Source organism: Bubalus bubalis, chromosome 9 (assembly GCF_019923935.1).
Source record: "Bubalus bubalis isolate 160015118507 breed Murrah chromosome 9, NDDB_SH_1, whole genome shotgun sequence".
Classification (NCBI taxonomy): Eukaryota; Metazoa; Chordata; class Mammalia; order Artiodactyla; family Bovidae; genus Bubalus; species Bubalus bubalis.
Genome location: NC_059165.1, coordinates 30,800,646 through 30,815,798, shown reverse-complemented (window position 1 = coordinate 30,815,798; position 15,153 = coordinate 30,800,646). Strand labels below are relative to the sequence as shown.

The window sequence follows — 15,153 nt, the reverse complement described above, 5'->3', positions numbered from 1 at the left end:
TTTTTATCAGCTTTGGGGGGAAGTCACGTTGATTAAATGTGAGTACTGATTCTGATCACAAGCTGCTTATTCAGCCTACCCTTGCCAGAGCATCTGGCAAGAATATCGTGCCTTGTATGGCTTCTGAACAGTTATGAATGAATTGGATTTTTTTAAATCAAACTTCATTCATCCATTGACCTGCTGCAGGAATGAGTCTTCGACTGTGTTACTGAGCCCCTAACATTTAAGCATTAAGGGTACCTTGTTTCCTATCTCTTTCTGCCACTCCCATCCTCAAAAAGGGTAATTGGCTAGTGGTTTGATGTGTCTGTGCTGTTGTTCACTGTGTTTCATGTCACCCGGAGCCCCTTTCCTCTTCTGTTGAAGATTGCCTGGATACCAGCTTTCCCAAGAATCCTTGTTTGACCCTCCACCCCTACCTCAACCTGGTCTCTCTTCCTGGGCCCCCATGAAGCATGTTCTTACATGGGACCATTGTGCTCTTTACCATGTGCTGCTGAAATGATGCATTTTACTGCTTGCCTCTCCCACTAGACTGTGAGCTCTCTGAGGGCAAGGATGATGTCTTGCTTACTTTTGTATCCTCAGTGTTTAGCAGAGTGCCTTTAGGAGATGCTTATACATTTTACTGATTCAAAATGATCTGTCAATAACATTTAATGCACTGGGGAACTGATCATGAAATACAATTACAAAAGCAATGACAAAAATATACATCCAGATGTAATATCTGAGGGCTTCCCAGGTGGCTCGGTGGTAAAGAATTCACCTGCCGTGCAGGGGACCCAGATTCAATCTCTGGGTCGGGAAGATCCCCTGGAGGAGGAAATGGCAACCCACTGTACTATTCTTGCCTGGGAAATCCCATGGACAGAGGAGCCTGGAGGGCCACAGTCCATAGGGTCTCAAAGAGTTGGACACAGGCCTGGCGTGCTGCGATTCATGGGGTTGCAAAGAGTCGGACACGACTGAGCGACTGAACTGAACTAAACTGAACTGAGTGACTTAACAATAATGAGATGTCTGAAAATGCCTTCACAGGTGCAGCGCATCTAAAAGCAGGAACATGGGTTTCTTCTGCCTCGGGCATGTCTTGCCTGAGTTGAAACTCTAACCTGGTTCTTGAGTTTGCCTTCTTAATACCTTCCCTCTTTTCGACAACCCCCGATTTAGGGCATATCCCCGGGGCTGCTGTTCTTGGCTCATTTTTCTGAGCTTTTCAAATGAACAAACCAGCAGGCAAGCAGTCACAAGGACCCTAAGATATAAGGGTGAATCAAGTTCAAGTCCACACAGCAGTTACCTTCACTCAGCAGTTCTGCTGTGAAGAGCTCCCTGCCACAGAAAAAGAGGCATTGTAGCAGCCTTCTGTGAGGGAGAAGTTCTTGACCAAAGGCCAGCTCCAAGACACTGCCCACCTCCTTCCAGGCTGGCTGCTCCTCCCTATGGCTTGGTGCAGATGGTCCTTGTAGGAATTTCCCAGTGATGTCCAGAAGAACCACATGGTGAAGACAGTGGTGAAAGAAACAGTTAGTCGCTCAGTTCTGTCTGACTCTTTGGGACCCCATGAACTGTAGCGCACCAGGCTCCTCTGTCCATGGAATTCTCCAGGCCAGAATACTGGAGTGGGTTGCCATGCCCTTCTCCAGGGGATCTTCCTGACCCAGGGATCAAACCCAGGTTTCCCTCGTTGCAGGCAGATTCTTTACCATCTGAGCCACCAGACAATGGTGGCACTGGCCACTTCTTTGAAATGCAAATGTGTCGCCCTTTCTGCCTCTCCTCCCCTTCTTCCCCAAACTGATGAGTTTGATTTTAGTCTCCCTTATTTATCTGTTCATTCATTCAACAGATGCTGTTTATTAGGAAGATACTGAGGATATAGGGGTGAATAAAATAAGTTGACATATCTCGCTTCCAAGAGTCATAAGGGCTGTCAAGAAATTTAAACAGGATGACAGGATAGAGCAGATAAATGGGCAGTTCTCAAGAAGGCAAACAGGGAAGGCTTGAATGAAAAGAAGCAGGCTTGTGAGTATCAGTGAGGTTGCAGGTAAGGAAACTAGAGGGGATTGGAAGTGTGAAGACTCTAAAGATGGAATGGTGTGATGTGTGCAAGCAACAGAAATAAAGATGGTACATTGGCTGGAGAATAAAAGTGGAGCATGGTAAGTGGAGATGGAAGAGGCAGCTGGTGCCAGTGTAGATGAGACATGCAGGGCAGTGTAAAGAGTTTGGGTCTCTTTCTACAGAAAGTGGGAAGCCACCAGAAGGTGCCAAGCAGCAGGGTGATATGATCTAATGTCTATCAGTAAAATAGCATTCTGGCTGCTGTAGAGAAGGGAGAGAGACAAAGGGTCCGAGACAGGTGTGTGGCAAGAGTGGAAGCAGGGAGAACAGAAGGGAGCTAGTCTATTGAGAGATGGTGGAAATGTCGATTAGGACCATAGCAGGAAAGACAGAAGGAAGTGGATGTCTTCCTGACTGATCCCATTTCAGCTGTGTCGATGGATATTTCTGTTGTCATGTCCATTTTCTGAAATACACAACTACGATCGTATGAATTTGGACATTTGGAAAAACCATCAAATCACTCAAAAAAATACATCTGGAGCTTTTTTTTTTGGATATTTGTACTGTGAGGTGATTGAAATGTAACTTTCTCTGGATGCGCTCATGACACTCATTGCTGACCTTTGACCCCTCTGTCCTCTTTCCCAGGTCGTCCCATTCCACCTACATCCTCGTCTAGCCTCCTCCCATCTGCTCAGCTGCCTAGCTCCCATAATCCTCCACCCGTTAGCTGCCAGATGCCATTGCTAGACAGCAACACCTCCCATCAAATCATGGACACCAACCCCGATGAGGAGTTCTCCCCCAATTCATACCTGCTCAGAGCATGCTCAGGGCCCCAGCAAGCCTCCAGCAGTGGTAAGGACACCGTGGCGTCTGAACATGTGTTGTGCGCGTGATGATTTGGCGTCTCCTGCGAAACCACACCTCTGAAACCAGGGCTGGGGAGAAGGTGGTGTGGGGAGCGAGGAGGTGAAGTGCCTTTGTCATCTGGTGACATTGAGGTTTCAGGGTCTATTTGTTGAAGGTCGTGGTTACTGAAGAGGTGTGGCTTATCTGAACAGAGCTTGGCCCTCCTTCAGTGGGAAGCACTTCCCCCTAGCTGCACGTGAGAGTCTGCAGGTCTCAAAGGTGAAATGCAGAGAGATGACGGAATATTGAATGCTGTGTTACTATAATTCTGGTCATAGCTGACGGACACCCTCAACATGACCAATGCATATGCATCTCAGATCTTTTTTTTTTTTTTTTTGATGGTTGGCTTCTGACTCTTTCTTCCTTGCTTATTTAGATGATTTTGCAATTAAAATGTGTTCTCCTAATGTGAATGCTGAATGTCTTGCCAAGTCTGAAAAGTTTGAGGGTGATCTCTCCTCTGACCCTCTACTTGTCCCACTTCACTTGAGATTAATGAGCTGATTCTGTGGTACCATGATAAATACCACCTCTAAATCCTTGGTTCTCACCGTGGTTTTCACATTCACACATCAAAAGGACTGGTCACAGCATTCCATCCCCCTTTTGAGGATTTTGTGGTACTTGCCTCAGCTCCAGATCTCTAAATCTTAGGTGGAATTGCCCTAAACCCAGAAGTAGCCATGCCTTATTTTGATTTCTGCTGTTGGTGGCTCACAAAACACGTAACTGTAGGATTGGGCAGGATCTAGGGTTAAGTACCCACAGCCCAAGGAGAGACATTTGCGGAAATTAATTGCTCCCAACCCCTAAGGCTTCAGAGTTATCTTTGGAGTTGGTCGCTCATGGTGTTCATTAGCATATCCCATCAAAATCCAGAAAGCTCTGGATTTCTATGCCAAGGGTGTTCCTCGATGAGATTGTGTTTGGGCTCCATCCATGAGTATATGCCACCAATGGCCTCAACCTCTACAATTAGAAAGGACCTCCTAAATACATTAAAGATGATTCATTCAGGAGATGGAATGATGGACTGCTACTTATGATGGCCCATGCCCTTCTTCAAAGCCAGCCCTGATATATTTAGTAAACTCATATTCTTTTTCAAAAAAAAATTACCTAATCAAATCTCTCATCAAATGAGCAATCCATTGTTGATATTATGAAGGCCTTTAATCTACCATAAATCTTTATTAGAACTCATCAGAGCTTCTAGTTTGAGAGAAATGTGATTATGGCACTCTTAAAATGACATTACATCATTGGGGTGATTGGTTTATCATTTGGAGAAGAGACATCAATCATAACTAGCATAACCACACAGTAAATGAATTCAACCTTTCTACCGCGGAACAATGACACTGTAATTGCTCAAAATCAGGCTTAAAATGAAATCGGAAAATGCTCTTTCTTCAAATATGATGTTAACTTAATGGAATATATTATGAAAAATCATGTTTGAGGAAATTCTATATAATTAAAAATATGTGGAAATATATTCCCTTTTTTCTTTCATCGGAACCTGATTTTAGCTACAGGATCATTTTTTTTCCCTTTGCTTCTGAGATTATGTTGCATTTAATTGAACTATCCTCGCTTATGTTTTGCTGCTTTTTATTTCATACTATGTAATCGTGATGAATATTGTATTATAAAGGACAAGAGGCTTTTGAAATGAGGTGCACCTGCTGATAGCTTTTTAAAAACAGATGATTATTAGCAAGAAAATGAGCTTTTAAAAACTATCTCCTTTTATGCATATATGTATACCCAAGCCAAGATGATTTCCATAAGAGGGGTCAATTCATACTCAGGGCTGTCTAGAATGTTTTCTTGGTGATAACGCTGTGAGTGATTTCTTTTCTGTTGTATCAGATTGTAAGTGGTTGATAGGGAATTTTTGTTGATTTGCTGCCTAATCAAGACCTCCTTCTGGTGGACACAACAGATGTGTGTGTTCGGACTCAAAGTTATCCATTTTTCTTCACTCGCACCAATTTGTTTTGCTCACTTCAGACTGATAGCTATTTAAGCTTCGGTAATAGGGAAAAATACCACAGAAAATTTGAGGGTCCGTTTTCATCCCACTTAAGACTACAGTGACGGATGTCTTCACCTGCGGGGTAGAGATCCAAATGTGCGCTGTCCTTGTTCTCGGAAGGTTACTTAATCTGAGAACTGGTTAAAGCTCTGGTCACCTGGCAGCCATTCAAAATTCTTGATTCTGGCTTAGTGCTAAAGTGAGTGCAAATCCATTTTGAATATGTGTGTGCTCACATGTGTGTGCGTGTGTTGTGGAATGGATATGGGGTCCAAAGCAAATTGGGGATTCTATCAAGATCTGAATGTAGTTGCCATGAACTTAAATTTGACATCAAGGATTGAAAATAGAGTTTGACACAGAAGATGCAAAGTGCAGAGCCGTGCCTGGGTGTTGTGAATTGAGTTTGATGAAAGGGGCTGGCTTTTTCAGTAGCTGTGGAGGTATAAAGTGACCACGTGATTGGTTGTGTTATGTTCAGCTGCTTAAGAACACAGACCTTTTGAAGCCAGTCTCTTGGCAGTGACCCTGTGCTTTGAAGATCTGGGACCAGTTTGGTCCTTGTCTCTTTCTTAGGTGAAATAAAACCCCTTCCAACACCTTCAGCACATACATGACAGTAAAAAAAATCTTTCCTGCTGCCCTCTGACCGTTGCTGTTATGACTTGACATTAGTGAAGCCCATCATTAGGAGAGTCAGTGTGCTCACTTCCTGCTCAAAGAGCTTCTGTTCTAAAGAGACAAACTGGACATACACTGTACGCTAAAATGATTTTGACAACACGAACATCTCAAGGCAACAACAAAACTTCACCGTTATGGCTCCACCGTCATTATTTTCTATGACTATAGAGCATTCTTTAGTGGACGGTCCTAAAACCTTGGCACCTGTGCAGCCCAATTGCTCTAACCTTCAATCTGTGCCAATCATGCTGGTAGCCAGGTTCAGCTAGTGAGATGCTTAGAAGAGGCGTGCTTCCCATCCCCTCAAGCATGTACTTCCAGATAACTGAGCTCCGGCAAGTGGTTCATCCTGTGTTCTGATCTTCTGCCAGGGCAGGTCAGCTCCAGAGATGTTTCTTATCTACAACAGCATAATTTCAGATTCTGTGAAGTAACTCATCTAGAAGAAAAAAGTCTGGATCCCAGTGGCAGCATAATGGAGGCTCCTGCAGATGGATGCCTAAGAGTACCTTCCAAATAGGAATGGGGTTTGCATTTTGCTATCAGCATATGAGGCAGAAAATACCTGGGCAGCTGCATTATAGTCTAAAAGCATTGACTTACCTCCTCCACTCTAAAAGGTTGAGTTTGCATTTTCTTAAAAGTCTAAATAAAGGGATTTTGAATACTCATTAGTAACATCAAAGTATGCAGAAGAAATGTAATCAGTATGCATCTGCCAGGACCCTTTCCATTGGTTCTGTGTGACAAAGACGCTATCTCCGCTGGAGAGTGTCACTTTGTTAAAGCACCTTGAAGGTACCCAACTCTTTTTTTAAAAAGCATCACCTTGGCTAATTCTAAAGAACATAGTACTTCAAAACAGCAAGCCCTGAATTCCCTAGAGTGGTTCAGGAATTCAGTTGCCTAGCTCATTAAACGATACACTTGTTTATCTGGCATCATAAAGCAAAAAATTTCACTCATCCATTCATTCATTCAGCCATCCATCCATTCATTCATTCCTTCTCTTACATCTTCCCCTATAATTTGGACAGCTTCTAACAAATTTTTCTCAGAAAGTGGAAAATTATAAGAGAATAAAGGGAAAAGTCTAGGGAGAAAAGCATACATACAGGCTTATATACATAAAGTCCAGTTCCATTATTTAAGATAGAAAAACTTGATTCTAAGCTTCCCAGAAACCAAAGCAAAAAGAGAAAAACCCCAACACACATAACATCCGTGAGATAAAAACAAATCAACTGACTGCTTTAGGGAAATTCTGCAAATCTTTATATTAGTGAGGCCAGAAAGATGACCGATTCCCAGAAACATGCTATAATGCATGCGAAAGGGTGTCCTGTCAAAATGTCTTAAGACCTCCCTCCTCATGAGCCATAGAGAACATTTTCAGTTAAAAAACCTTTCTACTAATTTGCCAAAATTGCACAACCCAGGGGCAAAACTTGATTTGATGCATAGATAAACCTTAGTTCTATAAAGGACCATGTCAGCTGTTTGTCCCGTGGGCAACTGACCTTAAATATCATTGCTCATAACTAAATGTTTCACGGAAATTAATCAACTTTGGGGTGGTCGTCCTCGCCCAGAACCTGAGAAGCAGATGTTCTGTATGACAGCTTTGTCTTGACAGCCTTTGAGATGTTAGAAATGACATCCTCTCCTGCAGACTAAAGCACTGCCCGTGACAGTCTCATTCATCTGGCCTGGCCCACCATCCACGGGGCTGGATTTGGGATCAGGCATAAGGGGAGTGCCCAGAATGTTTTTAAGTTAATGAAATGACGTCCCCTTGGATTGGATTGGCCAAAAAGTTCATTTGGGTTTTCCTATACATGCATATATAAAAATCGAAACAAATTTTTTGGCCAACCCAGTGTATTTTAGGCTTAGGGAAGAATTTTTCCTCTAATATGTTACAAATTTTCTTGCCTCCTTAAATAGATTATGCCCACTCTAATTTAATTTTATTTAGGATTTCCTAAATAGCTCACAGCAATTCTTACACACATGGATGATCTGACTGTGCTGATAATACGAACTTGTTTTCTTTTAAAAATCCTTCTACATTGTGAGACTGTTTGTGGTGGTTTTTCAGTTGCTAAGTCGTATCTGACTCTTTGTGATCCCATTGACTGCAATATGCCAGGCTTCCGTGTCCTCCACTATATCCCAGAGTTTGCTCAAATTCATGTCCATTGAGTTGGTAATGCTATCTAAACATCTCATCCTCTGCCTCCCTCTTCTTCTGCCTTCAGTCTTTCCCATCATCAGGGTCTTTTCCAGTGAGTCACCTCTTCACAGTTTATTGCCCCTCTTTTAAGGTACCCCATGTTAACCTGTTCTTTCTAGGCTTCTCTTTCTTCTCTTAGGTTCAATTCATTATGCATAAAGCTCCTCTGTAGGATTCTGGTGTTAGGTGTAAAATAGATGCTCAGTAAGTATTTATTAAATAAATGAATTCATCAGTGTCTTCAGGAACTACGTGTAATGCTTTACATCATGTGTGAATGGAAAAACTGGATAATGAGGGGGAGTGAAGGCGGTTTAGAATATCCCAACTCGGAGGAACATACAAACCATATTCAGTATACCTATTTTTTTGCTTGGTTGCCCCTGTTTTTGATCCTCTAGAACTTTGTCGATCGTCTTTAAATGAGAAAGTGTTCAATAACACTTGTACATATCACGACAAGCAGTGGCAGAACCAGTGTAAAGGACTCAGTGGGAACCTCAGCAGAAAGAGGCACGCCTGTTCGGGAGAGATTTCATTCTTCACTCTTGACTTGGGGGTCAGAAAATCGAGTCCAAATATCATTCACATCCCCAAACTGGATTTCTTCTGTGCATGAGTTGCTTGATTCCCAGTTCTTCTCCTTCAGCTTGGACGTGGGGGCCAGATGTTTAGAGCTGCCTGTAATCCCTTTCTGGTTCTAGGCAGTGGTCTGACTGCCTTTTCTGCAGAGGGCTTCCAGTGCTCCGGTGGCATGGACCAAGTCCTGGATGCTGACTCGAGGCTGGGGAGGCCACACTTTCACCTTGCTCTTGCCCTAAACGCAAAACACATGGGTTTGCTTCTCCCCCGAAGCTGCCTTCTCCCTCTACACTAGGTATTATGTCAGACACTTTATATACCTCCTTTTGAGGAGGGCATGGCAACCTACTCCAGTATTCTTGCCTGGAGAATCCCCATGGTCAGAGGAGCCTAGCAGGCTACAGTCCATGCGGTCACAAAGAGTCAGACACGACTGAGGGACTAAGCACAGCACAACACATACCTCCTTTCATTTATTTAATCCCCACCACATCCCAGAGTAAAAGGATTACCATCATACGCATTCCATGGATGAAACACCATGGAGTAACACCACAAATGAAGTAAGTGATGTCACAAAGCTGAGAAATGAACGGCCTGGGTATCAAACCTAACCTTCCTAATTCCAGAGACTTTTATCCCCACTCCTCTGTTAAATGTTAACCTTGAAAATATCTGAGTGACTTACTGAGAGAAACAAAAGACAATGAGAGCATTGCCTTAAGGGACACGAGTTACGCTGTTTAAAAGATTGGGAAAAAACTGATACCACATCACAAAAATAGTCTTGACCTCCTCTGCTTGGCAAACACACACATCTCCTGACTCTTTGCAGAAGATTCTGGACGAATAAGTTTAGGAGGAGCTCAGGAACTATGCTTTCACTTCTCTGTTCAGATGATTCTTAGGGTCTGGCAAGTTTGGGAAGCCTGGGTGTAATGGGAAAGCCCTAAAATAGAAGCTGAAGATTCAGTTCACAGCATGAACTTTAATAGTCAATCCTGTGCCTCAGTTTCCCTACTTGTCAAGGTTGAGCACTGGCCCAAAATCTTCCCTTCTTGCTCTAATATTCTGTATGTGTAAGTTCCTTGTATCCAGCTGGACCAAACTACGCCCCCTCCCCCCATTTAGAGCCTACCCTCCACCCCTCTTCCTGCATAGTGTGAATTTCACCCATCCTCTAGGGCTTTGTCAAAACTGAGACCTACGCAGTCAGGCCAAGTAGCTCCTTGCAGTTTCCCTGCAGAGGTTGAGAAGCATGGTTTGGCATCTGATGACACGTGCTTGAAAATGTTGATTGCCATCCCAGCAAGCAGAAAAATCAGAGCACCCGGGCTCCCAGAGCACCTCCTAAACAAAGTCTTCCACCCTGAGATTGGGAGTTGATCGTTCTCAGGGACTCTCTTGACATTGATAAACAGAGGTCAGACCTTTTCTTCTTTTCATTTGTTCCTTCTTGTAATGCATGCGTGCTCATGTGCACATGCGCCTGCACACAGGAATTTTGTAGGTTCAGCTATTTCCAGCCCAGCTATGGTCGGGATCGCTTGTCTGCACCACAGTGCAAATGAGCACGCAGGCAAGATGGACAGGTAATTCCTTTGGAGATGCGCAGCATGGAAGTGACATACGGCACCGAAATGTTCCTTCTCAGCAAATAATCTTGCTATTGACAAAATTCCCAAGGTCGATAAGCATTGTGTACTTTCTGCCTCTCCATCTCTGCCCCTGGTTTCATGATATTAATACAGGCGAGATGCCCTAGGTGCTATATGCAACATCTTAACAGTTTCCTGCCCTAACAATTTTTATCCAGAACTTCAGCTTTTCCCAAATTTTCTTAAAGGTTATATTTAATTCTAGTTAGCTTCTCGGCTAATATTAAATAGCCATTTTAAAATGTGGCCCCAGTCTCTTGCTATAGATGTCTCAATGCTCTACTAAATGAAACGATAGATTTCTTTTACAAATGGGCAGTTCTAACAGAAGTAATAACCCCAGCCCCTGGTAAATCTCTTAGACCCCTCTCAAATATAATAATTGAAAAGAACTGTGTTCTTAAGAGTGGGCTCTCAAATCTATACTAGTTGGATTTGAATCATAGCTCAGCCACTTTGTAACACTGTGATCATGAATGACTGACTTCATCTATGCCTCGGTCTTCTTTATCTGTAAAACAGTAGTAGGAGTCTACAACTCCTAAAGTTGTCATGAATATTAAAGGACATTCTGATGCATCTAAGTATCTTGAAAGAAGATTTAGATGGAGCAGGGATCAAGTTTGATATTATTGACTTTTTGCTTTAGCAAATACATTGTGAAAAAGTATCAGTCAGTTCAGTTCAGTCGCTCAGTCATGTCTGACTCTGTGTGACCCCATGGACTGCAGCACGCCAGGCTTCCCTGTCCATCAGCAAGTCCCGGAGCTTGCTCAAACTCATGTCCATGGAGTGGGCGATGCCATCCAGCCGTGTCATCCTCTGTCGTCCCCTTCTGCATAATGCGAGGTCACCATTGGGAGCATTTTAAGTGCACCATTCTCAGCAAGGGGTGCGTACACATGGCTGTAAGAGTACAAGAGGTGCGTACAAGAGGTGTGTACAAGAGGTGCGTACACATGGCTGTGCGACTGTCAGCGCCATCCGTCTCCACAACGTTTCATCTTCCCAACAGAACTCGCTACCCATGACGCGCGGACTCCCTCCTCACTCCAGCCCCATGCGAGCCCCATTTGATTTTCTACCTCTGGGAATTTGACTGTTCTAGGTACCTCATATAAGTGGAGTCACAGAACATGTGTCTGTTCTGTGACCAGTTCATTTCACCTAGTTTCATGACTTTAAGATTCACTCATATTGTGTCATGTGTCAGAGCGTTCTCCCTTTTTAAGGCTGAATAATAATCTTTTGATTCTGTATTTCAATTATTCATTAATCAGTCACTGGACACTTGGGTTGTTTCCTGCTTTCAGCTATTGTGACTCATGCTGCTGTGAACACTGGTGTACAAACATGTGTTCAGGGGCCTGCTCTGACGTCTTTTGGGTGTATACCCGGAAGTGGAACACTGAACCATGTAGAAATTCTATGTTGCTTCTTTTGAGGACTTGCCATACCACTTTCCACAGTGCCTACCCCATTTCAGGTCCCCACCAGCAGTGCGCAAGAGTTACAGTTTCTCTCCATCCTTCTAACACTTGTTATTTTCTTTGTTTTTTATAATTGCCATCATAATGCATGTGAAGTGGTTTTGATTTGCATTCACCTGATGATTAGTGATGTTGAGCATCTTTTCATGTACTTATTGGCCTTTGGAGAACTGCTTTCCAGATTCTTTGCCCACTTTTTAATCAGGTTGTTTGTTGTTGTTGAATTTTAAGAGTTCTTTATATACAAGTGTATCCCATTTTATTGAGCTTTGTTTTACTGCACTTCCTTTTTTTTTTAACAAATTGAAGTTCTGTGGCACCCCTGAATCAATCTGTCTGGACCATTTTTTTCCAACAGCATTCCCTTACTTTGTATCTCTGTGTCGCATTTTGTAATTCTTGCAATATTTCACTTTTTCATTATTATTATATTTGACACAGTGATCCCTGATCAGTGATCTTTGCTGTTATTACTCAAACTCACTGAAGGTTCAGATGATAGTTACCATTTTTTAGCAATCAAGTGTTTTTTAATTAAGGTATATGCATTGCATTTTTTAAAATAATACTATTGCATATTTAATAGACTATAGTATAGTGTAAACATAACTTTAAATGCACTGGTAAACCAAAAAAAATAAAATAAAACTTCATGTGATTCTATTGCAGTATTACTTTATTGTGGTTATCTGGAACCAAACCCACAATATCTCTGAGTTCTGACTGTACTCTGGATATGCTTAGTTGCTCAGCCGTGTCTGCCTCTTTTTGACCCCATGGACTGTAGGCTCCTCTGTCCTTGGGATTCTCTAGGCAAGAATACTGGAGTGGGTTGCCATGCCCTCCTCCAGGGAATCTTCCCAACCCAGGGGTTGAACCCAGCTCTCCCATATTGCAGGAGGATTCTTTACTGTCTGAGCCACCACGGAAGCCCTATACTCTGGATATCAATCTCTTATTAGAAATAATTTGCAAATATTTTTTGAATTCTGGAGGTTGCCTTTTCAGTCTGTTGAATGTGCTTTGATATGCAAGATGTTTTAGTTTTAGTGTTGTCTGTCCACTTTCCTATTTTTCTCTTTGGTTGCCTGTGCTTTTAGTGTCATATAACACACACTTTTAAGGGCTTATTATATGGCAGCCATCGTGCTAATGGTTTTTACAGATGGCAGCTCATTTAATCCTCCTTACCTATGAGAACAAGCAAATCAGCCCTTAACACTGGGAACTAGCCTGACACTAGCATCTCGGCAAAAGTTCTGTCGTTGGGAACTGGCCCGGCGTTCCCAGCGAGGCCATGGTAGCCTCCCCTTGAACCTAAACAGTCTTAAAGAATACTAGCATTCATCAGGACCATTCTGTGGTTGAGATAAAGTACGATAAAATGAAAGCAAGCCCATTTTATAATCTTGCCTGAATAAACACAGAAACCAAGTCACTATCCCAAAAGAAAAGTACAAAACACCCCCCTCTTCAGGCTAAAATGAGTAACAGTACTTTCTTTACCAGTGGTAATGTTAGCCTCTTCTACTCAACCCTTCCTGTACATGAAATATATTGAGATATCCAGTCATAGGGTTATCCCCACTATCTGACAGCACCAAATGCAGGGAGCCTGTTTCTTTGACCCCTGCCTAAAATTATTCAACATAGCCCTCTCTAATACCCTTCTACTGAAGCACCCCATGGCACCTTCTTTGCAATGAGTTAATTAACCCCACTTTGTTTGACCGCAGTGTGTTCCTAGTGGTGTTTTGGCTGGAGGACATTAACACCATTACACTGTGGGTTGGTATGATCTCCTTTTCAACAGATGGAAAAACTGTGGCGCAGAGAGTTTAACTTGCCCAAGGACACAGAGTGAATAAGGAGTGCAATGAGAACAAAGAAATCAGTCTGCAGTGTTGAGAAGTATATATAAATTTAAGGAAATTCTTAAAAGACAACAAAAAAATTGTTCAAGAAATGAAAGATGGTTATCATTTATGACACGGCTCAGCTCTTAAACACTGAATATTGATCTAAGCATTATATCAGAAAGATGGGGAGATGGAAAAATACATTACATATATGGATGGGGCAGGTAGAAGAAAAAGGCTAGCTGTGCATTTTTCTAGTGAGAAGTTACTAGATAATGCCTAAAATTGGAAATGCAAGAAATAGCAGCAAAGCATGTTATTTATAAACCTGGAGCTAAATACCAAAATAATCAGCTAAAAAAAAAATAGGTAAATGTAGTTGCCTCTGGGAAAGAAGAAATTGGTAGTGATGCAAAAGGATTGCTATTTTTGAAGCAAATACTGTAGAACTATTCAATTCTTTAAACTATGTGCATTTTTCTCTTTACAAACAGAAAAAAAATTTAAAACAAAGTACAAGGGATTGGTTGTGCACAACACTTCATACAATGTTAGAACACTCAAACGGTAGCTGTTTAATATTACCAGATATATTTTCATTCAACATACATACGTTGATTAGAGGCTATGTCTTTGAGATGATAGCAGGCGATGGGAATTTGAATGGTTGTCACTGAAACATTTCATCAAAACTGTAGATTTGTCTTATATCTGCTACTGTTGATGAGGGAGTCCTGTGGAGTTATTTAGGGCTTTAGAACTTTATCCAAACCCAGCCCCCAGCCTCATTGAAAAATCCCAGGCTTAGAATGGCATGAAATGGAGGAGATATCCAAAGCACTGTTCCTCCTCATTATTAACCCAGTATCCATGTAAGCACAGGTCCCATCCTTTCCCACATCTTTCCCAACCAATATAGCCCAACTCCAGCCAGAGTTAGAATTGCACCAGTCTTATAGGCTGCCTTATTCAATTTAGCACCTCATTACATTCTGATCTGTAATATTCTCTTGGTATTTCATGCATATAAGTCACTCGTGTCAACATTAAATTGTCACCACTTCAAGACAAGGGTCATTTCTTCAGTCTTTTTATATCATTTAGCCCTCAGTATAGATTGAGTTGAGCTAAGACATCCTTACTGATCTAGGCTTTAAAAAGACTGTAGTAGACTGGGGCAGGGCCTTTCCATGTGGCTCAGTGGTAAAGAATCTACCTGCAATGCAGGAGACACAGGAGACGCAAATTTGATCCTTGGGTCAGGAAGATCCCCTGGAGAAGGAAATGGCAGCCAATTCAGTATTCTTGCCTGGGAAATCCCACAGACAGAGGAGCTTGACAGGCTACAGTCCATGATGTCACAAAGAGTCAGACACAACTGAGCACGCATGCAGACTGGGGCAACAAAAAGATGGGCACACTCCCAGTTAAGGTCTTCTAACTTGGGCCAGTTGACTGAAGGTCATTGTCATGATTTTAGGTCTGTGGTCATCTGTGACTGGGGGCATGAGTTTCTCACTGTTAGAAAGAGCAGAAGAGGCAGCCTAGGGCGTGATGAGAAAAGTGTTTGTCCAATCTGTTGTCTTCCTTGGACTTAAAGAATATTTCTCTC

General features: G+C 42.4%; 1 protein-coding gene across 3 annotated transcripts in view; it reads left to right on the top strand.

The window, feature by feature from the left end:
* The window catches only part of TENM2 (teneurin transmembrane protein 2), a 1,791,425-nt gene that overhangs the window by 1,363,542 nt on the left and 412,730 nt on the right, over positions 1–15,153 (top strand). For all 3 annotated transcript variants that reach the window (XM_044947351.2, XM_044947353.2, XM_044947352.2), the window contains one exon: positions 2,725–2,934. In XM_044947351.2, the coding sequence (XP_044803286.1) occupies positions 2,725–2,934 (210 nt within the window). The remainder of the gene's footprint in view (positions 1–2,724; positions 2,935–15,153) is intronic.